The sequence below is a fragment of the Lactuca serriola genome, chromosome 2 (genome assembly GCF_051521515.1).
Source record: "Lactuca serriola cultivar US96UC23 chromosome 2, Lser_US96UC23_V15, whole genome shotgun sequence".
Classification (NCBI taxonomy): Eukaryota; Viridiplantae; Streptophyta; class Magnoliopsida; order Asterales; family Asteraceae; genus Lactuca; species Lactuca serriola.
Window position 1 is genome coordinate 73,438,471 of NC_136409.1, and position 23,425 is coordinate 73,461,895.

The 23,425-nt window shown below is 38.6% G+C and overlaps 1 protein-coding gene across 2 annotated transcripts; it reads right to left on the minus strand.

Annotated features, from left to right (window-relative positions):
* Positions 1-729: 729 nt before the first annotated feature.
* Positions 730-11,352, minus strand: LOC145086392 (uncharacterized). 2 transcript variants are annotated; one of them, XM_079024142.1, is made up of 8 exons: positions 11,287-11,352; positions 5,770-8,467; positions 5,081-5,626; positions 4,181-4,822; positions 2,802-3,410; positions 1,246-2,012; positions 1,109-1,137; positions 730-1,026 (listed from the first exon to the last, which is right to left on the minus strand). In XM_079024142.1, exons 2-6 carry the CDS (start codon positions 8,437-8,439, stop codon positions 1,299-1,301), a joined length of 5,181 nt encoding a protein of 1,726 aa, XP_078880268.1. In that variant the 5' UTR covers positions 8,440-8,467; positions 11,287-11,352; the 3' UTR covers positions 730-1,026; positions 1,109-1,137; positions 1,246-1,298. The 2 variants fall into 2 exon arrangements, with proteins under 2 accessions (XP_078880268.1, XP_078880269.1); XM_079024143.1 differs by having other exon boundaries at positions 1,236-2,012.
* Between the last annotated feature and the right edge of the window lie 12,073 nt (positions 11,353-23,425).

A 23,425-nucleotide genomic window follows, 5' to 3' on the forward strand; every position in this document is an offset into this window, starting at 1 on the left:
ACTCGTGTTGAAAACGGAATGTCCATGTTATTGGTGAAACGACGGGAGGCCGTGAGCACTATTGTTTGTAAGCATTGTTTATGTATTGTTGATATATGGTATTTTGGGGAACTCACTAAGTTTTGTGCTTATAATTGTGGAATAAATGTTTTTTAGGATGTGTTTCTGACAGTGGGAAAGCTCCAGCTTGAGCGTGACGGATGCACATCTCCTATGTTTATGACTTTAGAGTTACGCTACTTTTGATATTCTAATACTTTGTTTTTACATGATTACGGTATTTTATGGTTAAAACAAATTGGTACTTCTTCTTTATGGAAAAATAGTTGTTTTATTTATTCTTTTAAAAAGAATATTTTGATTTGAAATTTGAAACGTTATTCCATATGTTTCGTTAAACCTTCCAAATGCATCTAGACCTTCAAATATTGATTACATTTGTGGATTTCAATACGATTTTGTGATAGAATTTGCTTTTATTTTTATTATTATTATTATTATTATTATTATTATTATTATTATTATTATTATGACATTTCTTTGTAGAGGAGAACCACCTTTGGAATGAACAATTGAACTGGTCATCTCCAACCCGAGAAGAGGGATACCAGCAAAAAGGGAGAGTGGGAGTCTTTAGGGGAAGATAACGAAGGTGGATCAGAAACATTCATATACCATGATAATTGGTATAATTCTTATAATTTCAAAGATGGAAGTGTACGAAATATATACATGCGAGATCGGCCTAAGGCCGGCTATGGCTCAAAAATAATACACCAATAATAATAGTGTAACATAAGAATCATGAGAAACAATTATGCAATATTTTTGGTTGAAGACTACCGTGAAAAGAATCAAGTACTATAAGGTAGAACTACACAAGGACTATTACCACCATTTTCAAAGACATGGAACGGTTGAAAATTTTCATAACTTGTCTCCTTTTGTTTCTCATACTATCCTTGGAAGCAAAAGGGATCTAAACTTGTAATCCAACGCAATATTCCCAATTGGCATCATCATGATCTGAAAAACATGAACAAAATGACATTAATATATAGAAAAAGAAGGTTATTGGCAATGAGGACAAATAGATAATAGAATTTACCTATAATATATGGTATCTCCTTTGGATTCCTGCATAAAATAGATAGAAAGTTTAAAGAATATAGAATGCTCAGGCCGTTTGACAATAACAAAAAAAATGCACATGCCGAATTTTCAGATGTACTTACATCTACATACCTCTTGTAATCTTGTTTGATCTTTATAAAGGAGTTGGTGGTTTCCCCTACATACTATGAGCCAAGACTTGATTCTGTTTCTTTTAGCTCAAGAGTAGCCGAATATCCCTTGATGAAACGAAAATCTGTTATTGCTCCACATCTTTCGATTCTCAAAGTATCCAATAATGGCAAACAAAAATCCTTCTTCCCTAAGCAAAACCCTCTAAGACTTGGAAGTTCATCAAGTATTAAGGACTTTAGATGAGGTAACATAATCTCATTCATTTTTCTGAGAGATTTTTCCTCTTTTTCTACAACATTTTCATCCTTAACAACTACCTGCATATTGTTGCAGCAACTAATATGTAGCTCTTGGAGTTGCAAGAGACTACCAATCATGGAACTAGTAAAAAGGTGTTCTAACAAATGACAATTAGAAATAGAGACTCTTTTTAGGTTTGGAAACTCAAATATGGTCCATTGATTGCTCTTCCATATATACCGGAGATTTTTTAGAAACACTAACTCCACTTTTGTCAGGTTTGGAAGATTCACAACGGTTTGTGATTCACCAGAACCACTATTTGTTCCTTCCAATGCTTCAAATACCTCCTCTACCACATTACAGCTCCATACATGAATCTCTTTCAGCATTTGCAGTTTTTGCAACGCACTCCATGGAATAATCTTTTTGATAGACACATCATTTTCCAGATGTATTTTGTTCTCATCATGAACAGGCAGAGGTATCACTTCCGAAGTATTGCCTAAACTCCGTAATGGGGTCTAAAATGCCAAATAGAAAACGAAAGGCATATGTTAGCGGTGTAGTCGATTCTAGTTCCAACAGATTTACACATGGCTTCATTCTATGTAAAGCAACATATGCAAGTAGAGAAAGTCTAAATGATCTACATATATACAACTTTTTTAGATAGCGAGGGTAAACCTCACACAAACCAACTTTTGTTGTCTCTAGAAAAACGTGGTGCCCACACTAGATAATTAAGGAATGAAAACACTCTACATGACCTTTACAGTCCCTTAATTATGGGTCCACTAAAGTAACAAAATATTTTTGGTGCAATTGTGTCCAAGTTTATATTATTACAACAAACACTACTGTTAGTTTAAATTTCTAAAATTTAATGCAAGGACAAGTAAGAATGGGACTTTAAGAATCCGTTACTAGAAATAATATGTAAAAACATTGAAGCCTAATGCAATAACTATATCCAATTCCTATAAGCTCATGGGGTAATGCATGGACAATCTTACCTCCGCCTAGCGTAGTAAGGAAGAACTAAAAGAGTAAGAATTTAAAAAATGATGATCAAATTAGTTGATTATCATTATAAAAGATGATAATTAACTCGAACTAAAACCTTCTGTTGGGTTACTATTTATTGATCTCATCAAGCAAGTTAGATATGTAAGGTTTGTGTTGTACCCTTTGCCATTCGAAATTGATTCAAGTGACACACACAAACTAGTGTAAATATGTTAAATATTTTTAGTTGGAGCGCATGATTTCTCAATTAGATGATGCGAAAAAACAAAAGATAAAAATTATACCTGATGAAAGTTAAGGTCGCATTCATCAATATCTTTGCCTAAGCTTCTTTGTATGGACTTGAGTTGTGGAGCCATTGACCTACCACGTGTGAACACCGTCATTTCTGGGCAATCACGGATTGTAACATTATCCAAAGAAGGCCACTTGAACTCATTCATTCCCAAGAAGAAACCCTGGAGGTATGGTAGGTTCACCAGTTTAATGGACTTGAGACGAGGAAAGACCACAACATTAGATGCTGTTGTTTTCTCTCCATGTTCTTCCTTTATAATCACTTCCATTTCCTTGCAATCTTCTATCATTAACTCTTCGAGTTGTATGAGGCTTCCAAGGGCCGAAAATGTGAATATGTGTTCCACAAGGTCGCAATCTTTAATTTCCAATTTCTTCAGCTTGGGAAGTTGAAGCATAATAACATTGCTTAGTCTTTGTGTACCACTATTTCCTTCGAATACCTCCTTCACTGACTTGCAAGACTCTATCTTCAGCGCTTCAAGCTTTTGCATATGTCTTAGTGCATAAGACGGAATCACAGTTGACAATGAATCACACTCTACTATACTTATCACTCTAGGGTATTGGCATAAGGACCAAGAGACACCATCGACCTAGTAATGAACAATCAACGTATAATTCAATTATGTAACTTACAGAGCTCAAATATTGTTTGTTACACACATATACAATACTACTTTATATGTAACATTACATACTATATAATAAGAATAATAAAATGTTAAAATTTAATCAGTAAAAGAAAGTAGAGGGACTCCATCGATAAAGTGGTAAAAGGGCTTAGAACTTTTCTGTGTGTTGCATTAATTTTATAGCATATTATTGTTATTGTAATTTAGCAACTTTTTTTATATTTAATAATCTTAAAATAGATATTACTACTAATAATAAAAGATTAATGTATTTCACATATTAGTTCAAGTATAAATCTATAGTTTGAAAACAAATAATATTTTTAAGACATTTAACCTGTTGTGTCGGTGAAATTGCCGATTCTTTAATAGCACAAAAATGTGTAGGCTTTAATCACCAAAAACATTTAAATAGAGAAAGTGGTAAAATTACATTATGTTTGTTGGTATTTTTTTATTCTTTTTTCATACTTGGGATGGTAAGGGTGAGCATTTTCTAATTAATAAAAGAAACCTTATTAGTAAATGATATGATAGATGACAAATGTCTTGGTCATGATATATACTTTGTTCAAATGAATGAGTCAATTAGGAGCTATAAAAACTTCAATATCCTGTATCTCTGATTTGGTTAAATTTTGTATAATATGATAAATACTAGGAGAATATTGCAGAGAAAAATGGATATAGAAAAAGAAAATGATAAGTTGTTGAATAGGTAGAAAACATACCTTGGATTCATCAGAAATGACGGTCCTTGTAGTGGTATTATTGGAAGATGATTCATTGCTCCTATGCTTGGCACCACCACCACCAATATACTTGAGATTGCTTAGGCAAGCAAGAGTGAGAAAATCAAGATACGGAAAAAAAGCGGTGCTTTTGTGGATAGATCTAGTGTCTTCTTCATCTTCATCATCTCTATTTGAAACAACTTCTTCAATAGCATCACAAATTGCTATGTTGACATTCTTTAGGTTTGAAAGAAGTTTTGCCATGAGAGGTGAAAACAAATACTTAATGTTTGTGCATGAACTTATGTGTATGGTTGTGAGGTTGTGGAATGATGGTTTTGATTTTTGTTCTTGAAGGATTAAAAATTTATTCCAATTACACTTCCACACATGATTCATGTTGTCCATATGCCTTATATCCAATTCCTTGAGGTAGGGAAGTAGTTGTTGTTGATTATCGTGAGTTGTTACCAATTCTCTACTTCTTGGCTCAATCTCAAACACCACCTCCACTTCATTAAAATTCCACAGCTTAAGTTGATGTAGGTTAGGAAAAGAATGTACGAGATAGGAAGGAAATACAACATTTGGAATGCAGTCACCGACTTTTGATGTGTCTTCATTTGATATAACAATAATCTACACATGTATCCCAACAAAAAAGGTAATTAGTAACTTTCATTTTTAAATGTGAGAAAGATTGTTTTGATTCTAAATAATTTTTCAAAAATTATTTGGAAACAATGAAAATATCCCATGGGAAGTTTGAATTCTCCATTCCTAGTAATAACTTTTTTTGTTTGTACAATTGGCTCCCATGTAACAAAAGGATTTGGGGATGAAACAAATGGAAACCATTTTAAATATATAAATAATTAAGATGTGGTAAATCCATACCTCTTGCTCTTGTTGGCTACTCTCCATCAAATTATTGTTACACCTATTTTCTCCGTTATTATTTATCCAGATCTCCTTAAGTGCCCGCAGATCAAAATTGGTGGTGGTTGGTGTGAATACATTTCTAAAGCTCTTACATTTTGTGATCTCTATGTATTCAACAGCTTGAAAGCCACCGATGAGGAGGCCAGAGCTATTTGCACCTTTTATCCTCCATAACTCTCTTAGTTTTCCTAATTGATTCACTTCAATGCTTCTCAGGCTGCTTTTGCTGCTGCCTTCTCCAATCCCACCAGCACTATCCAAGTTGATGTTGAATAACACTTCAATGGAACCACATCTCCGTACTTGAAGCTCTTGAAGATTATCCAACAATGGCAAGGGATTGCATGGAAATAGATCCACAAGCTTATCACAATCGGTTACTTCAATAGCTTTCAACAACGATTCATTAAAATTCTCATTAGTACTCAATTCACAAGGCCATATCTCCTTCAAATTCTCCATATGACGAATATGCAGTTTCTCCAACTTAGGAATGACAACCTGCAAAATAATCAAACTTAATTTAGCCCATCAAATCTAATTACAATTTTTTTTGTCAGGGAATTTCTCTGGTTTGAAATTTTTTGAAACTTGCAACTAAAAAAGATTGTTTAAATTGTATCAACAGAAAATAAAGTGTTTACCGATTCCCTCAACAAACAAGATGTTGCCAATTCATTCTTCGGATAAATGCTTATGAAATTTGGAATGGTGGCAAGTCCCAACTCCAAGAGTTGTGGTAGCTCAATTATGTTGGCATTACAGCACAAGCCCAACAGATTTGGTAGACAAATTAAAGATAGAAACTTCAAATTCGGGAATGTAATTGTCTCTTCTCCACCATTCTCACTATGTATGAGTTCTTCCATATTATCGCATGAGTAAACTTCGAGATGCTCAAGATTTTTCAAATCTTTTGCCACAGCAAGTGTGAAAAGGTATCTCAACCCCACACACTCGGAAATGACAAGGACTCTTACATTGTAGAATGAAGAGAATCGAGAAGGATGTACGGACTTCACCTCAATATCTCCAAGATCATTCATATCATCCACACTTAAACACAGCATCTCCGTTTTCTCAAACAACTCGTTCATTCTAGATCCCAATAGTTCTCTTTTGTTGGTGACTAACTGTAATGTGTTTTCAAACGACTGTTTGCTCTTTCTGAATGCCCCTTTTAAAGAACGTCCCACTGAGATCTTGAATTGCTCAAGATTATCGAACGAAATATTCTTCGGCTGAGCATTATTTTGAAAGAACTCAAATTCTAATACCGAAATGTTTTCTAAACGTTCTTCCATCTCATTGTAGTTATCATCCATGAAGCTAATGGTCTTGTGGTCATCAGCTTTCACAAAAAACGAATCTAGATCATCAACTCTCATATAAAGCTCTTCAAGTTTGACCAAATTTCTAAAGACGCCATTAGCTATACAGAGACCAACACAATTTGTCAAATCCAGGAGCCTTAGCTTCTTTAGATTTCCAATTGTGGAGGGTAACAATTTAATGGCAGAATTAGCAACGCTGAGCACCTCGAGATTCAAAAGATTTCCAATAGAAGAGCAATCAAACATTAATGAACAGTGATGGAGATGAAGCACTCGAACATTGGAGCATTGAAGTGATTGTGGAAGAAATGGCTGCTTCATGTTATCATATGATATAACCTGAAGGTTTTCCATTTCTCCATAAAAGCCTTCAGGAAACCTCAGTGACTCGTCTCCATCCATTAATTTCAGGATCGAGAGGTTTGGAAACGTGAGGTCTTCAGGAATCGCAGACATACCTTTGCATGTTAATGAAATTCTTTTGCACAAGCTGTTCTTATCATTTGCAGTTTCAAACCACCCTGGCATATCCCCATGGTTGACAATTGATGCATGCTCGACTTCAGATAACATGCCCAAAACAAAAGCACGAACCAGATCATGCATCTTGACAAATCCAACATTATCACTTTTTATCAACATGTTGGCATGCATAAGCCGCTCAATGCACGTGTCCAACCTTTTTCTTGCATGTCTCATAGTATACACTCTGGTAAATATTTTCAATCCCCATCCGTACCTCACTAAGTCTTCGGTTGGAATATCAAAGTCTTCGGGAAACAAACCACATAGCAAAAAAATCGACCGAGTCTCCTCGTCTTGGATATTGTTGTAGCTCAATTTAAAAACATCAGCCACAACATTATGAGTGTCACGGTGCTCTAAACGAGAAAGTGCATCTTTCCATGCATCTTTGCGTTTATTTCTAAGAGTAACGGCCATAGTTTTGATGGCAATGGGTAAACCACCACACTTCTCTACAATAGCTTCTCCTATCTTAATAAGCTCGGGATCAGCATCATAAGAAATTTCTGCGTATCGACGGAAAAAATTATGTGCTTCCTCGTCTGTTAACACGTTGAGGTTGAAAATTAAATTAGCTCCCATCACCATGCACACATGTCTATCGCGTGATGTAAGCAAGACCTTGAAGTCAACACCTTGATTTGGAAAAGAACTTAAACCGATATCATCCAGATCAACAGGGCTCCATACATCGTCAAGAATTACTAGGAATTTTATTTTACCTCCATCAGAGAGGGCCTTAAAGCCTTCACGAAGCTTATGAGCCCTTGCATCTCTAGTATTTTCTTTCAGTTCTATGCTGAGGTAATCTGCAACAGTATCCTGGATAGCAATGGGGTCAGTGTTTGCCCCTACAACCACCTCGACAATATAATGGAACATCTTCTTATCTTTCACAACCTTCTTCAACCGTTGCACCATTGTCGTCTTCCCCACTCCACCCATCCCCAATATGGCTATTATGTGGGATGTGTTATTTGGTCCGAGTGCTTTTAGTGCATCCATAAAAACCTGCTCTCTTGATTGGAATTCATTGTGATCACTTGACGTGGATGCTTTCATGAAATCAACTTTTCCTAAAGGAACTGGTACATCACTCCAAGCCATCAAAGATTGTTGTCTTAAGAGACTTTCAATCTCCTCAATTATCGTGAAGGCTTTCCTTCCAAGTTGATGCCTAATCATTGGATTGAGAGAACTGCCAGCATCAATAGGAATGTTATCCACCTTGGTTTTAATCTTTTTTACTTCTTCCAACCAATCCACGACTTGGGTTGGAACCTCAAGATGACTTCTTCTATTCCGATCCAGGTGTTGTTCTACATCTATTCTTGCAAAATCCAACTGCCTCATTTTGCTATGCAACTCCTTCAAATATTTTTTGTATGAAACGAGGTAGGCCAGGTGTTTCGTTACTGGAACCGTGTCATCAGGTTTAATCGTGACACCATCCATTGCTCAGTATTCTTATTTCTGGTAACACCTACATACACATAGCAGCCAACAAGTTATCAAAGGAAATTCAGTAGAACTCTAAAATGGAGCAATTACAAGGATGATTTAATTTGTAGAAAGAGACCACCACCATGGTATAAAAATAAATTTGAAGATCAAGTTTTGACAATCAAAATCATGAAAATGGTTTTTCACTGGTTATTAATATAACAGTAAACATATGATTAGCTTTTGACAATTTAAAACATGATAATGGTAATAGAAATCAAGAAAACGGTTTTTCATTGATTAAATTACATAGAACACCAAAATCTGATTAAGTTTGGTGTGTGTCCACGTGTTGAGTTAGGGGAAGGATTGGATAATGTTAACCTTAAAATCCATTTATTTGCTACTTATCTAAGAGCAATTTATATATACTCCACTGTTTCGGAACAAATATGAGTGTTAGTGTGATAAAAACAAGATTAATTAACCTTAAAATAGATATAACAAACATGTTATATATTAAATATCTATAATAAAAAATGTGCAGGCGTCAACGTTTTCGCAGTCAACTATTCCTCAGACCCCAGCCCATGCTTATTTTAACACAGAGAGAGAGAGAGAGAGAGAGAGAGAGAGAGAGAGAGATGTCATTAATTGCAAACAATGATATTAAACCAGTAGGATAGCCCCGCGATCATAAATGACACTATTGACCATTTCTGTAGTTGTTTGAAACACAAGGACCATTCTGTAATTTTAAGAAACAGGACAATGTTTTTAAAAGTGCTAATAAAAGATAGGGACTATTTCTGGAAATTCTATGGGGGTGTTTGGCTTAGTTTTTCAAGGGCAAAAGTCTTTTTTGGAAAAGTCATAAAAAGTCAGGTTTTCCTGACTTTTCCAAAAAGTTCATTTTTACTTGTATCCAAATCCAAAGGTAGCTTTTAGGCTTAAGGGTGTGGGAGGTGCTAAGCCTCGCCACTTCCCTCGCTAGTAAACTGTTACCCATTCCTTATCTTTTGCTAACAAACTCGCCAAAAATGTGTCGCCAAAGAGGTGGCGAGAAGATAGAGGAAATAGAAAATGGTTATGTGAATTATGATTGGTTGTTTCATTTTTATCTTTTATATTTTTATGTTTTTTTTTCAAACTAAACCTTATTAAAATAGTACACAACCTATCCCTATCAAATGCTAAAAATTAAATGCTAAGAAAAAAACTTGATGTGGCATTCAAATAGCTGATGTGTCAAGATGCTAAGGGTGTTACCACTCCCCTTAACCTTAAAATGCATTTGCCAAACATCTTTTGCTTTCTATCTTTTTCCTAAAAGGACTTTTGGCTTCTAAAAAGCTATGCCAAACACCCCCTATATTAAAAAGGGACCGTTCCTGTAATTTAAGTGCAATTTTATGTTAGGCACAAGTTAGCAATATTCTCTTAATACTTTGTGAATAAACTAGAAATCTGAAAAATACTTCTTGCTATCGAAACAGTGGAACACAAACACTCTAGCACACGAAACAAAAACAAGGGAGAATTTCATATCTGCCCTTCTTAAACATCAAAATATCATATTTACCCAACTTAATTTCTAAATATCATATTTACCCTTCATAAAATTTCAAAATATCATATATGTCCTTTTTAAACATCAAAATATCATGTATGCCCTTCTTAAATATCAAAATATCGTATATGCACTTTTTAAACATCAAATATCAATGGTAATATCTAAAATATCCTTCATCTACAACAAAAAAAAACTAAACAATCAAAATATAGATTCCATAGAGAGGATTGAAGATGAATATTTGTGTTTGTCAAGATGACGACATTCAACAATTTAGAAGTTCACATTCCATTATCATAGACGTAAAGATAATATCATTAAATTTTTTAATTATTATAGTAATTTTAAGTTTTAAAAAATGATTATAAAATATTAAAAACATTATAAAAAAGGATTTGAGCAAATATGATATTTTAAAGGTTTATGAAGGGTAAATATGATATTAAAAAATTAAGCTGGGCAAATATGATATTTTGAGGTTTAAGAGGGGCATATATGAAATTCTCCCCAAAAACAAAAACAAACAACTGAAAAGCATCTAAACCCTTTTCTGCGTATATCTAACACTAACACTCCCTCTCAAAATGCATTGAACCTGAAACACGGGAATAAGACTGGAACTGGAACGCCGGAGGTTGCTAGGGTGCCGGCGAAGTCAACGGATTGGCTTAGGGTTATAGAGAGATACCGGAGAAATTTTTGGTGGCAGATCTGGTTCTGGAAGTAAACGACGCCTCCGCCAATAAGACCTAGAAACAAGATTTGGAACCATTTAGAGTACCGGTGGCGGCGGCTGTTCTGGCCTGTTTCCGGCAGAAGTTCTGGGGTCTGGGGTTCTACTGAAAAACGGTTTTTTTTTTGTAAACAGGAGCTCCAAGTTCCGGGGTGAATGATTAGTTTATGACTCTGATAACTAGAAATCTGGAAAGTATTGGTGTTGATAAACAGGTTAATGCCTCATGGTATATACAAGAAACAAAATTAAATCAACTAAAAAGCATCTAATCACTTCAAAATAGACAAATTAATTTTGTCGTCACCAAGTTTGGACAAAAGTTAAAAACATATTAGCTTTTGGTGTTTTAGAAATTTGAACAAAGGAAATTAGCATTTAACCCTTTTTAACATGTCTCGAATCATCTGGGTTTTATTTGAAAAAACAATGAGAAGTTATAAATCAAACTTCAAAGATCCAAGCCACTGTACTTGTAAATACGCACATAACAATCAGTTAATAATCACAAAAATCATATCTATTACTGAATATAAAACTGAAAGAACATTACAGATAGTTGAGCGCTTGAATCAGCTGAAACGAAAGCACGAACTGAATCTAAGAGGACGATCTGTTGTACTTCTTGAAAGTAGAAAATGAGCGATGAGCTCATACTTATTTTTTTCCTAAAGTTTTACATTAGCCCCTTGACTTTTCAACAAACGCTCTTCAGCACCAACAGTTTTTAGTATTTATTTATTTTACCCTTCAAAGAGAACAATTTCAGCGATTGGATTCTAGCTAACATTTGAGGACAAGATTGGAAATAAATCGCTATCAAACAATTTCACTTGTTGGGTACTTATATTAATACCTTTTACTGGTGTGCCAATGAGGTCCAGACCAATTGGACGTAGGCACACTTCAGTTTTCCCCTCCCAATGAAGTTTCTGGGAATTGATGTCGAGTTCTATTAGTGTCCTAAGCAATGAAGGCTCTTAATGAGAAATTGAGTTGCTAAGGATATTATTATTTCTACAGGGACGAATCGATATTTCTACGGGGAGAGATCGAACATAGGTTTGTTAGGTGTTATGTCATACTGGCTTATCGGATGTCATTGTGCTGCACCGAACCGCCATTAAAAAAAATAAAATTATTGGTGCATCCTACCTTTGGGTATGTCACATAAAATGAAGTTTTTGTATGGTGATGATTGATGGTGTTATGGAATAAGCTCAAAAATATTATTATCATAGTTCTCAAAAACTTTCTTCATCTTACATTTAAAAAATACGAATTGATTTTCAGAAAAATAAATAAGAATCTCTTATCAGCCACAATTCTCTTCTTCACAATTCTCTTCTTCACGTTTTATATACCTCAAAAAAAGTTATTATTGTTGGTCAACAACAAACCTTGTATTTTTAATTTATTTTATAGCATAATAGGTTATTATTATCGATTAGCAACAAACAATAGCGGACGCATAATAGGTTATTATTATCGGTGCACCTAATAGAAATTGTTTTTTACACTACGTGCCGGAAATTGAGCAGTGGTCCAAGACCCCCGGGCTCCACTAAGGTCCACCCCTGGCAACAAACATACCTACAGATTAAATCTAAATTTTCGAAAATCGATGTGGCTTGTCCTCGTGTTTTCAAAAGTTGTGTGTGTGGTCTCTAAGAATAACTATTGCCTCTTACAACTCCAACTACTATAGGCTCTCTCTCTCTCTCTCTCTCTCTCTCTCTCTATATATATATATATATATATATATATATATATATATATATAGTTTTGTATTTTTGATAAGTTTTCTAATTTTTATGGTGATGTTTTCTATTTTTGTATTTCAAAGTTTTTTATTTTTCAAAGGAGGTTAAAAGATGTTGTTTACTGATTTTTTGATCACCTTTTCTAAGTTCGTTTTTTGACGATGGATGGGTGGTGGTGGTGGTTGTTCTAACAATTGGTAAAATTTGGTTAGAGTTTGACGATCAAACAACCGTGAAATTTTATTAATGACCAATTGTGTGTGATTTTATGTTATAACGCATAGTAAAAATAGTGTATTCATAATTACCCTCATAACATCTCAATATGCTCAGCAAATCGACTATCGTTGAGGATCGAATCGAAATTCACCAAAAAAATAATTCTATTTGTGATGTTAAAATAAATTTTGCATTAAGTATACTTGAGAGCTATGGATAAGAAATTTGAATAGATAATGTTCTCCTGATTTTGTGGATATTAAGATTATCTAAAACGGAGATCGTATGAAAAAGTTACGCTTATTTAAAGTTATAAAAATCACTATTTATCTGATTCTTCTGAAACGAATCGTGCGCTACTTCGTTTGTAATAGCTATAAACCTTGTAAATCACTTTTGAACACATTTCTGAACTCAGACTATAGTCTATTATTTTATTATATTTTTATCTGACGTGTGTAAAATGCACTAGTTTTAATCATACTACTTCAAACACAAATAAACACACGAAAGGTATAGTGTCTATCGTTTAGCAATGTAATTCAAGCAAACAGGGTATCAAACACAGGAAACGGTAACAATTAAACTAAATACTATAATTATCTAATTAAAACAAACAATAAAAAAATGGTTTTCTCTAGTTTTGCAATACTATAAACTTAAACAATTAACTAACACTCAACCTAAGTTATCTAACAACTAAAGCAAATAAAAAGTAACCATATTCAATAATAAAAGAGACTTTTGTTTAGGTTCGACTCTCTTGTTTCTATAGTGGATTTTATGGCAAGTACAATGGATTATTTTGTCATTGGCTACCGATTAAAGTGATTAGATTCATGTTCACTATTACTAATCCTTAGAAAACAAATTAATTTAAATAGTGGTCAATTGGTTAAACTAATGAATTTCCTAGTATTTTGATTCGGGTTATGTAAGACTTGTAGTTGTAGCTAATTAAATTACTAATTCAATTAACATCTTGTATGGTTGTTCATCACACAAGCTCACACATTAACTTACATATTTTCTAATTAATCATCGGTTCATATTCACTAATACTAGGCATATAATTTTGTTTTCACATAAATCATATGAAACACGCAATTAAGAGGATGTTCATGCAACTTAATAGATTTTGTAATTAACATAAAATAGTTATTGTCAACACATAATGATCGTTTACAAGGTTAGCAAAACAATTTTCACCAAATTAAATAATCCATACCATAAAATCAATCCATATTAACAAGCTAATCTACCTTAAATAGAAGTATGAAACATTTAGCTCATATCTACAGTAAATAGTATCTCAAAAACGAAATCCATAAGTAAAAATATAGTTTTGTGTAATAGATTAAGAAAAAGAGAATATATGTTTCCTTTGATCTCTTTCTAATCGATCTCTAGGGTTGATCTTCGAACTTCAGAGCTTCAATAACCTTTAATTTGCAGCTAAGTCGCCAAATGATCCAAAAGAAGTATTAGTCTCGATCAAATATGTCATATATATAGTTTTTTGAAAACACGGGCGACTCGTTGAGTCCCTTAGACCGACTCGACGAGTCCGTCATTTCAATCTTGTGTACGACAAGTCTTCAAAGGTTCGCGAATATTCGTATCTACCCGATGAGTTGATGTCCAACTCGCCAAGTCCTTCACCCTTTTAGCTTCATTTTCTTCTTTCTTTATTTCCACAGCTTTTGTTTGCTAATCTTGCTTCCTTTTTGTAACAACGTAAATTTCCAAAACAATTTTTCGCATTTTATAAAAACATAATTCATTTGTAAATCATAAAAACATCATTGTTTGAAACTCAATTTATAACATATATCAATCCCAAGATCTCATAGCATAAAAATCCCGTGTGTGTACTGATCAAGTCGGCGCCTTCCCACGATCCTCACTAGTACCTGAAACACATAACACAAAACACTGTAAGCACAAAGCTTAGTGAGTTCCCCAAAATACCACATATAACACATATTAGCCACTCGAGGTTATAACTCTATGGGTCCATGCACCCAAACTCTGTGAACCCTCAGGTTCTAACTCTGCAAGCATGCACAGCATAAATCACATAAAAGAATGCAGTGCAACAAACAATATATATAAAACACTGTATCACATAACTCTATTTACCTACTCAAGGTAAAGTATAGTGAGAAGACTCACCTTGCGTATCTCGGTAACTCGTAAATTCCTGAAATCACTAATGCTCGATCTCCCGAGCTATAGTCCTCCTATACACAATGTATCTCTAATTAACACTTTCCCAACTAGGGTTGACTAACTCTATCAAGTCAACACCGGTCAACTCTGGTTAATGGTCAACGGTCAACCCAACTCACGGAGTCTGGCGTGGACTCACCGAGTTCCTACGAGGACCCGATTCCTCTGAATCCCTTCCGACTCACCGAGTCACTCACCCAACTCGGTTACCCAACCCCTGGTTCGAAAACACGGAACAACTCGCTCTAACTCGTCGAGTCTGCCAATGGACTCGGCGAGTGCATTCCATGCATAACCCCAAACGACCTTCTGAGGTCAGATCTGTTCCACTACCTCATAGATCCAGTCCTTCCAAACTTATTTATCATGTAAAGTTTATGTCTTGGCGCTCATATCACACCTATTGACTCATAAATGGTGTTTTAACCTCCCACACAATGATCCCAAACCAAAACCTCCATAGACTCATATAAAGCTTGGACAAAGAGGCACTCTGGACCTCCATGGGTCCAAATCCAAAACCTAACTCGCTTAAGGGACCATGGGAGCACTAGATCTAGTCACAAAAGGGCTCAATAAGCCCTAAATCAGCATGAACATCACCTCAACAGAAAATGGTTCGAAAATAGTACCTCAAACGTGATGTTCTGGACCTCAGATCTTCAGGAAGTTAACCCTCTTGTTTCCTCTTGGCTATAGCTGATATAGCTTCCTTTCCCTTGCTAGACAACACCTCCAAGGTCGACAATGGCTCCTTCTCTCACTCTAAACGCTCAAGTTCACTAGGGTTTCGCTCTGGGGGGTCTGGTGAGCACAAATGACGGCCATAAGGCCCTTTAAATAGGCCCCAAACCCGAGAAATTAGGGTTTCATTAAACAGCGCGGACTCGCCGAGTCCACCAATGCGACTCGTCGAGTCCGGTCATTAATCCGGGTGAGAAATCGCATCTTTACTCGGCGAGTCTACACACCAACTCGCCGAGTTCTTCCACAAAACTCAAAATAAAATGAATAAATATAATACCTGAAATTCCGGATGTTACAATTCTCTCCCACTTGAATCTGACTTCGCCCTCGAAGTCTCATCCCTGAAATAGCTCCGGATGCTGCTCCCGCATCTCACGCTCTGGCTCCCAGGTCAACTCGGATCCTTTCCGATGTTTCCACTGAACCTATACCAGGGGCACCTCCTTGTTCCTCAGAACCTTGATCTTCCGATCCAAAATCACAACTGGTCTCTCCGCGTAGTTCAGGCTCGCATCCCCTGAATGTCCTCTAGCGGCACTACCGCCGACTCATCGGCTATACACTTCCTTAACTGAGACATGTGGAAGGTATTATGAATCCGCTCCAACTCCGCAGGTAGCTCCAAGCGATACGCTACCTTGCCCACCCTCGCGATCACTCTGAACGGCCCAATATACCAGGGCCTAGCTTGCCCCTCTTCCTGAATCGAATCACTCCTTTTCAAGGAGATACCTTCAGGAGAACATAGTCACCAACCTGGAACTCAAGCTCGGATCGCCGTCTATCTGCATAACTCTTCTGGCGGCTCTAAGCGGTCAACAATCTCTGCCTGACCCGCTGTATCTGCTCTGTCGTCTGAAGCACAATCTCTGTGCTACCCATCACTCGTTGCCCTACCTCTCCCCAACAAATGGGAGTCCGACACCTCCTCCCATACAATAGCTCAAAAGGCAGCATACCAATGCTCGAATGATGGCTGTTATTGTAGGAGAACTCTGCTAAGGGAAAATATGTGTCCCAACTTACGCCAAAATCCAACACACATGCTCAAAGCATGTCCTCGAGCGTCTGAATTGTCCGCTCGCTCTTTCCGTCAGTCTGTGGGTGGTATGCGGTACTAAAATGCAGCCTCGTACCCAACTCTTCATGAAATTTCTTCCAAAATCTGGAAGTGAAATGCACATCTCGATCTAACACAATCGAGATCGGCACTCCATGCCGCGATACCACGTCTCTCATATATATCTCTGCCAACTTCTCCGCAGAAGAACTCTCACCAATGGCGAGAAAGTGAGCGCTCTTTGTCAAACGGTCTACTATCACCCAAATTGCATCGACACCCCTCGCTGTTCTCGGCAATTTGGTGATAAAATCCATGGATAACTGTTCCCATTTCCACTCTGGGACTTCCAGTGGCTGCAACTTACCATGCGGTCTCTGATGTTCGGCCTTAACCTTACGACAGGTTAGGCACCTCTCAACAAACCATGCTACATCTCTCTTCATACAGGGCCACCAATACTCCTTTTTAAGATCTAGAAACATCTTAGTGGCTCCGGGATAGATCGAGAATCTCGATTTATGTGCCTCCTCCATCAACATGGTACGCGTTCCTCCAACAAACGGTACCCAAATCCGACCTTAGAAGGTCATAAGCCCTCTGCTATCGGTCACGAACTCCGTCACCTGCCCGATAACTCGCTCTCTCTTGCGGTTCTCCGGTCTCACTGCCTCAGCCTGAGCCCCTCTAATGGTGTCCAATACCGGAGTCATCACTGTCAATCTCATACAAATATCTCGAATCGGGGCGCTCTCTGCCCTACGACTCAGGGCGTCGGCCACCACATTAGCCTTGCCCGGGTGGTACAGGATCTCGCAATCATAATCTTTTACCACGTCCAACCATCTCCTCTGACGCATGTTCAGGTTTTGCTGATCCATCAAATACTCCAAACTCTTGTGATCTGTGTATATCGTACACCGAACCCCATATAGGTAATGGTGCCAAATCTTGAGGGCGAACACCACAGCCCCCAACTCTAGATCGTGGGTGGGATATTTTGCCTCATGAGGCTTCAGCTGCCTCGATGCGTATGCGATCACATGCCTCCTCTGCATCAACACCGCGCCCAACCCAGATATCAATGCATCACAATACACCACGAAGTCCTCCATCCCCTCTGGAAGAGTCAACACCGGGGCTTCACATAATCTCTGGCAAAGAGTCTCAAATGAGGTCTGCTGCTTTGGGCCCCAGCTAAACAACACACCCTTCCGGGTCAACCTGGTGAGAGGAACAACAATCTTGGAGAAATTCCTAATGAACCTCCGATAATAGCCGGCCAACCCTAGAAAACTCATTATCTCAGAAGGAGATTTCGGCACCTCCCAACTCATTACCGCCTCGATCTTGGCCGGATCGACCAAAATCCCCTCTTGGTTAACGAGGTGACCAAGGAACTGCACCTCTCGTAACCCAAAATCGCACTTGGAGAATTTGGCGTAAAGCCTCTCCGATCTCAGCACGCTGAGGATCTCCGGCAAATGCTCCTCATGCTGCTCCCTGGACTTTGAATACACCAAAATGTCGTCAATGAACACAATCACTAATCGATCCAACATTGGTCTGCATACCCTGTTCATGAGATCCATGAATGTTGCAGGCGCATTGGTGAGCCCGAATGGCATCACCACGAACTCGTAATACCCATAACGAGTCCTGAACGCAGTCTTCTGGATATCCTCCTCGCGCACCCTCATCTGATGATATCCAGATCTCAGATCAATCTTGGAAAACCAAGATGCTCCCTGCAGCTGATCGAACAAATCATCGATCCTCGACAAAGGATAACGGTTCTTGACCGTTAACTTGTTCAGCTCTCGATAATCTATGCACATTCGGTGCGAACCATCCTTTTTCTTCACAAAAAGGATCGGTGCTCCCCACGGCGAGCTACTCGGCCGAATAAACCCCTTCCCCAGCAGCTCCTGAAGTTGCAAGGATAACTCCTGCATCTCTGGAGGTGCAAGGCGATAGGGCGCCTTGGCAATAGGAGCTGCCCTCGGAATCAAATCAATGTGAAAATCAACCTGTCTCTTGGGAGGCACACCCAGTAACTCCTCGGGGAAGACATCCGGGAATTCACGCACTATCGGGACCTCCTCAACCGTACTCTGTCTCCCTGCACCAACCCTCGTATCCGTCACATACACTACAAAACCACTACAGCCATGCTGTAGACTTTGCCTCGCTCTAGCAGCCGAACAAAACGCTGAATTAGGACGGGTACCCTCGTTGTACACCGTAAGAACTCCCCCACTTGGGTCTCGTATAGTCACCAGCTGTCTCTCGCAGTTGATAACTGCTCCAAATCCGCTCAACCAATCCATGCCTACGATGACACAGACGTCCCCCATCGCAATCGGGACCAAATCAATAGGAAACTCTACACCGAAAATCTCAAGTACACATCCTCGAATCACCTCCGTGGCATACACTGCTCTCTCGTCGGCGATGGAAACTCTCAGAGGTCGACTCAACGCCTCTCGACTAATACTAATGTGCCAACTGAAAGCCAACGATATAAAAGATCGACTCACACCCGAGTCAAATAACACCAAAGCAGGTACAGAATTCACAAGAAAAGTACCTACGCATATCATAATATAAGCACAAAATCTTAAACATTAAAATAATTACATGAAAGAATACATACCAGCCACGACATCGGGCGCTGCACGGACCTCCTCCACGGTCAACTGGAAGTCTCTCCCTCGCGCCTTCGGTACCTCGGCCTTCACTGGCCAGCTCTCAGTAGCTCTGATAGCAGCAGGGGCAGATCCCTGTGGTGCTCCCTGGTTAGTCCCTCGCAACAGTGGACACTCTGCCTTCCGGTGTTTGGTTTGGTTGCAGTGAAAACACACTGCAAACCCTTTTGGGCAGTCCTTGGCCATATGCCCCTCCTTTCCACACTTGTAGCAAGATCCCGCTCTACAAAGTCCATCATGACCCTTGCCACACTTCCCACAAGTGCGGCCCTTCTAGCTCCCTGCCCTGGGATCAGCGGGTTTGGCCCGCTTGGCTGTCGGCTGAGATTGTGCCGGTTGCCGATCCCTCCCCTGAGACTCCGCCTCCTCCCTCGCCTGAGTCTCTAGCTCGATCTCCCTCTTCCAAGCATTTTCCTGAAGCTTGGCAAATGTCCGGTATGAGGAGTTCGACACGAACTCCCGAATGTCTCTCCTCAAAATACTCAAATAACGACTCATTCGTGCCTGCTCAGTAGACACGTGTTCAAGGCAGAACATTGCCCTCTCATGAAACATCCTGGTAATAGCCGTAACAGACTCCGTACCCTGCTTGAGGGTCAAAAACTCATGTGCCAACCGATCTCGTTCCACCGAGGGAACGTACTCATCACAAAACATGGTGGTGAACCTTTCTCACGTCACCGCCGCAAGCTCTACTGGAGAATAGTGTGTTGTCACGAACTTCCACCAGTCCTTAGCCCATAGGCGAAGCTGGTTCAGCGCAAACCGAACCCTCAAGTGCTCCGGACACAAGCAAGTATAGAAACACCCCTCAATGTCAGATACCCACCTCATCACTGCAATCGGATCCTACATCCCATCAAACTTTGGTGGCTTCGTGTTGTTGAACTCCCTGAACAACAACGAGTCACCCCCTTGCGATCTAGCAGCAGCGACGGCCGCAGTGGCCGCTACGACAGCAGCCTCAGAAAGAGCGGCATAACGCTCTTCAAAAGTCTCAATAAACATGGTCTTAATAGACCCGAACATCTCTTGTATCTCTGCCCTGATGGCCGCAGCCACCTCCCCATGGATGATCCGATGGATCTCCTCATCATTAGTCTCGCTGCTCTCTGGCATAAGTCATGTCCTCACCATGATCTACCTCTGAAATACAACATACGATATATTAGAAATTCATTCGAGCATATTTGCACTCGATAACGCATCTCTCCTTGATCTCTAGCATCCTGAAGATTCTTACTAGAATTGTACACCACCCCGGTGTTTTCAGTAGTACGGGCCCAATACTATTGTCTGCACCGTATCAGTGTACACCCCAAGTCCTCCTCTGAGGATCCCAAGTCCCAAGTACTCTATTATGCATAATCCACTCTCTATAAATCTCTCATAGCTCCTCACTGCTACCTACTTACTCTCAAACATCTCATAGCAGCTCACCTTCCCCTAGGCCAAGGCATCACAAATCAGGCCACCCTAGTCCTAATAGGAATACCTAGCCCACTCTAGCAAGAGAATACATCATAACAATCTCATAAACATATAACATAAGGGTATTTTGGGAAATCACCGTTCGGGCACTGACTGATCGTACACATGTCTATGCTCTGTGTTTCTCTAAAAACTCTTTTACTCTTTTTAGAAAACTTGGTTCTCTTTTGAAAATATTTTCCAAATCCTCAGTTTGAGTTCAAATACTCCCGAAGGTGTACCCGAATCCCTCAAACCAAGGCTCTGATACCAACTTGTAACGACGTAAATTTCCAAAACAATTTTTCGCATTTTATAAAAACATAATTCATTTGTAAATCATAAAAACATCATTGTTTGAAACTCAATTTATAACATATATCAATCCCAAGATCTCATAGCATAAAAATCCCGTGTGTGTACTGATCAAGCCGGCGCCTTCCCACGATCCTCACTAGTACCTGAAACACATAACACAAAACACTGTAAGCACAAAGCTTAGTGAGTTCCCCAAAATACCACATATAACACATATTAGCCACTCGAGGTTATAACTCTATGGGTCCGTGCACCCAAACTCTGTGAACCCTCAGGTTCTAACTCTGCAAGCATGCACAGCATAAATCACATAAAAGAATGCAGTGAAACAAACAATATATATAAAACATTGTATCACATAACTCTATTTACCTACTCAAGGTAAAGTATAGTGAGAAGACTCACCTTGCGTATCTCGGTAACTCGTAAATTCCTGAAATCACTAATGCTCGATCTCCCGAGCTATAGTCCTCCTATACACAATGTATCTCTAATTAACACTTTCCCAACTAGGGTTGACTAACTCTATCAAGTCAACACCGGTCAACTCTGGTTAATGGTCAACGGTCAACCCAACTCACGGAGTCTGGCGTGGACTCACCGAGTTCCTACGAGGACCCGATTCCTCTGAATCCCTTCCGACTCACCGAGTCACTCACCCAACTCGGTTACCCAACCCCTGGTTCAAAAACACGGAACAACTCGCTCTAACTCGTCGAGTCTGCCAATGGACTCGGCGAGTGCATTCCATGCATAACCCCAAACGACCTTCTGAGGTCAGATCTGTTCCACTACCTCATAGATCCAGTCCTTCCAAACTTATTTATCACGTAAAGTTTATGTCTTGGCGCTCATATCACACCTATTGACTCATAAATGGTGTTTTAACCTCCCACACAATGATCCCAAACCAAAACCTCCATAGACTCATATAAAGCTTGGACAAAGAGGCACTCTGGACCTCCATGGGTCCAAATCCAAAACCTAACTCGCTTAAGGGACCATGGGAGCACTAGATCTAGTCACAAAAGGGCTCAATAAGCCCTAAATCAGCATGAACATCACCTCAACAGAAAATGGTTCGAAAATAGTACCTCAAACGTGATGTTCTGGACCTCAGATCTTCAGGAAGTTAACCCTCTTGTTTCCTCTTGGCTATAGCTGATATAGCTTCCTTTCCCTTGCTAGACAACACCTCCAAGGTCGACAATGGCTCCTTCTCTCACTCTAAACGCTCAAGTTCACTAGGGTTTCGCTCTGGGGGGTCTGGTGAGCACAAATGACGGCCATAAGGCCCTTTAAATAGGCCCCAAACCCGAGAAATTAGGGTTTCATTAAACAGCGCGGACTCGCCGAGTCCACCAATGCGACTCGTCGAGTCCGGTCATTAATCCGGGTGAGAAATCGCATCTTTACTCGGCGAGTCTACACACCAACTCGCCGAGTTCTTCCACAAAACTCAAAATAAAATGAATAAATATAATACCTGAAATTCCGGATGTTACACTTTTTAACTCGAGCGTGTCTTTTAGGTTGAAAATATAATTTAAACACAATTAAGTACCTTTTGTTTACTAATTGGGACAAATTAGCCAAAAAGTATTAAGATTTTAGACAAAATATATAACTAAATATGCACATATCAAAATACCCCACACTTGACTTTTGTTTGCACCCAAGCAAAACTGAATTTTAACACACTAATACCACATAAGACAATCCTAATCAAACCCAACCATTATGCCAAGACTGCAACGCATGCATTTATGTCTAAAATTTTTCGTAAGGACCCCCTAATCCTAAATACTTACAATCCTCATAAACACTCGTCTACGTCTTTTGAACAACGCTCATTTTATGCATCCCTCCAAATCCATCCACAGAAAACTCTCTTAACCTCAAGGTATTTTTGGTTAAGCTACCCAAGAACACATAATCTAGAGAAATTACAACTTTTGATACCACAATGGAGCTCTTGGAATTATTCACTTTCTTGAACATTTGATCTTTGATTTCTTAAATTTACCACCTTTTTGTTTGATTTTTGGTATCTTCAACTTTTTGAAATTCTTCAAAATTTAGATCTTCAATTTTATTCTTTTATGTCTCCCAAACTCTTTCAACTTTTTGGTAAATTCTCTCTCTTTTTTTTCTATATCACTTTTTCATTTTTTT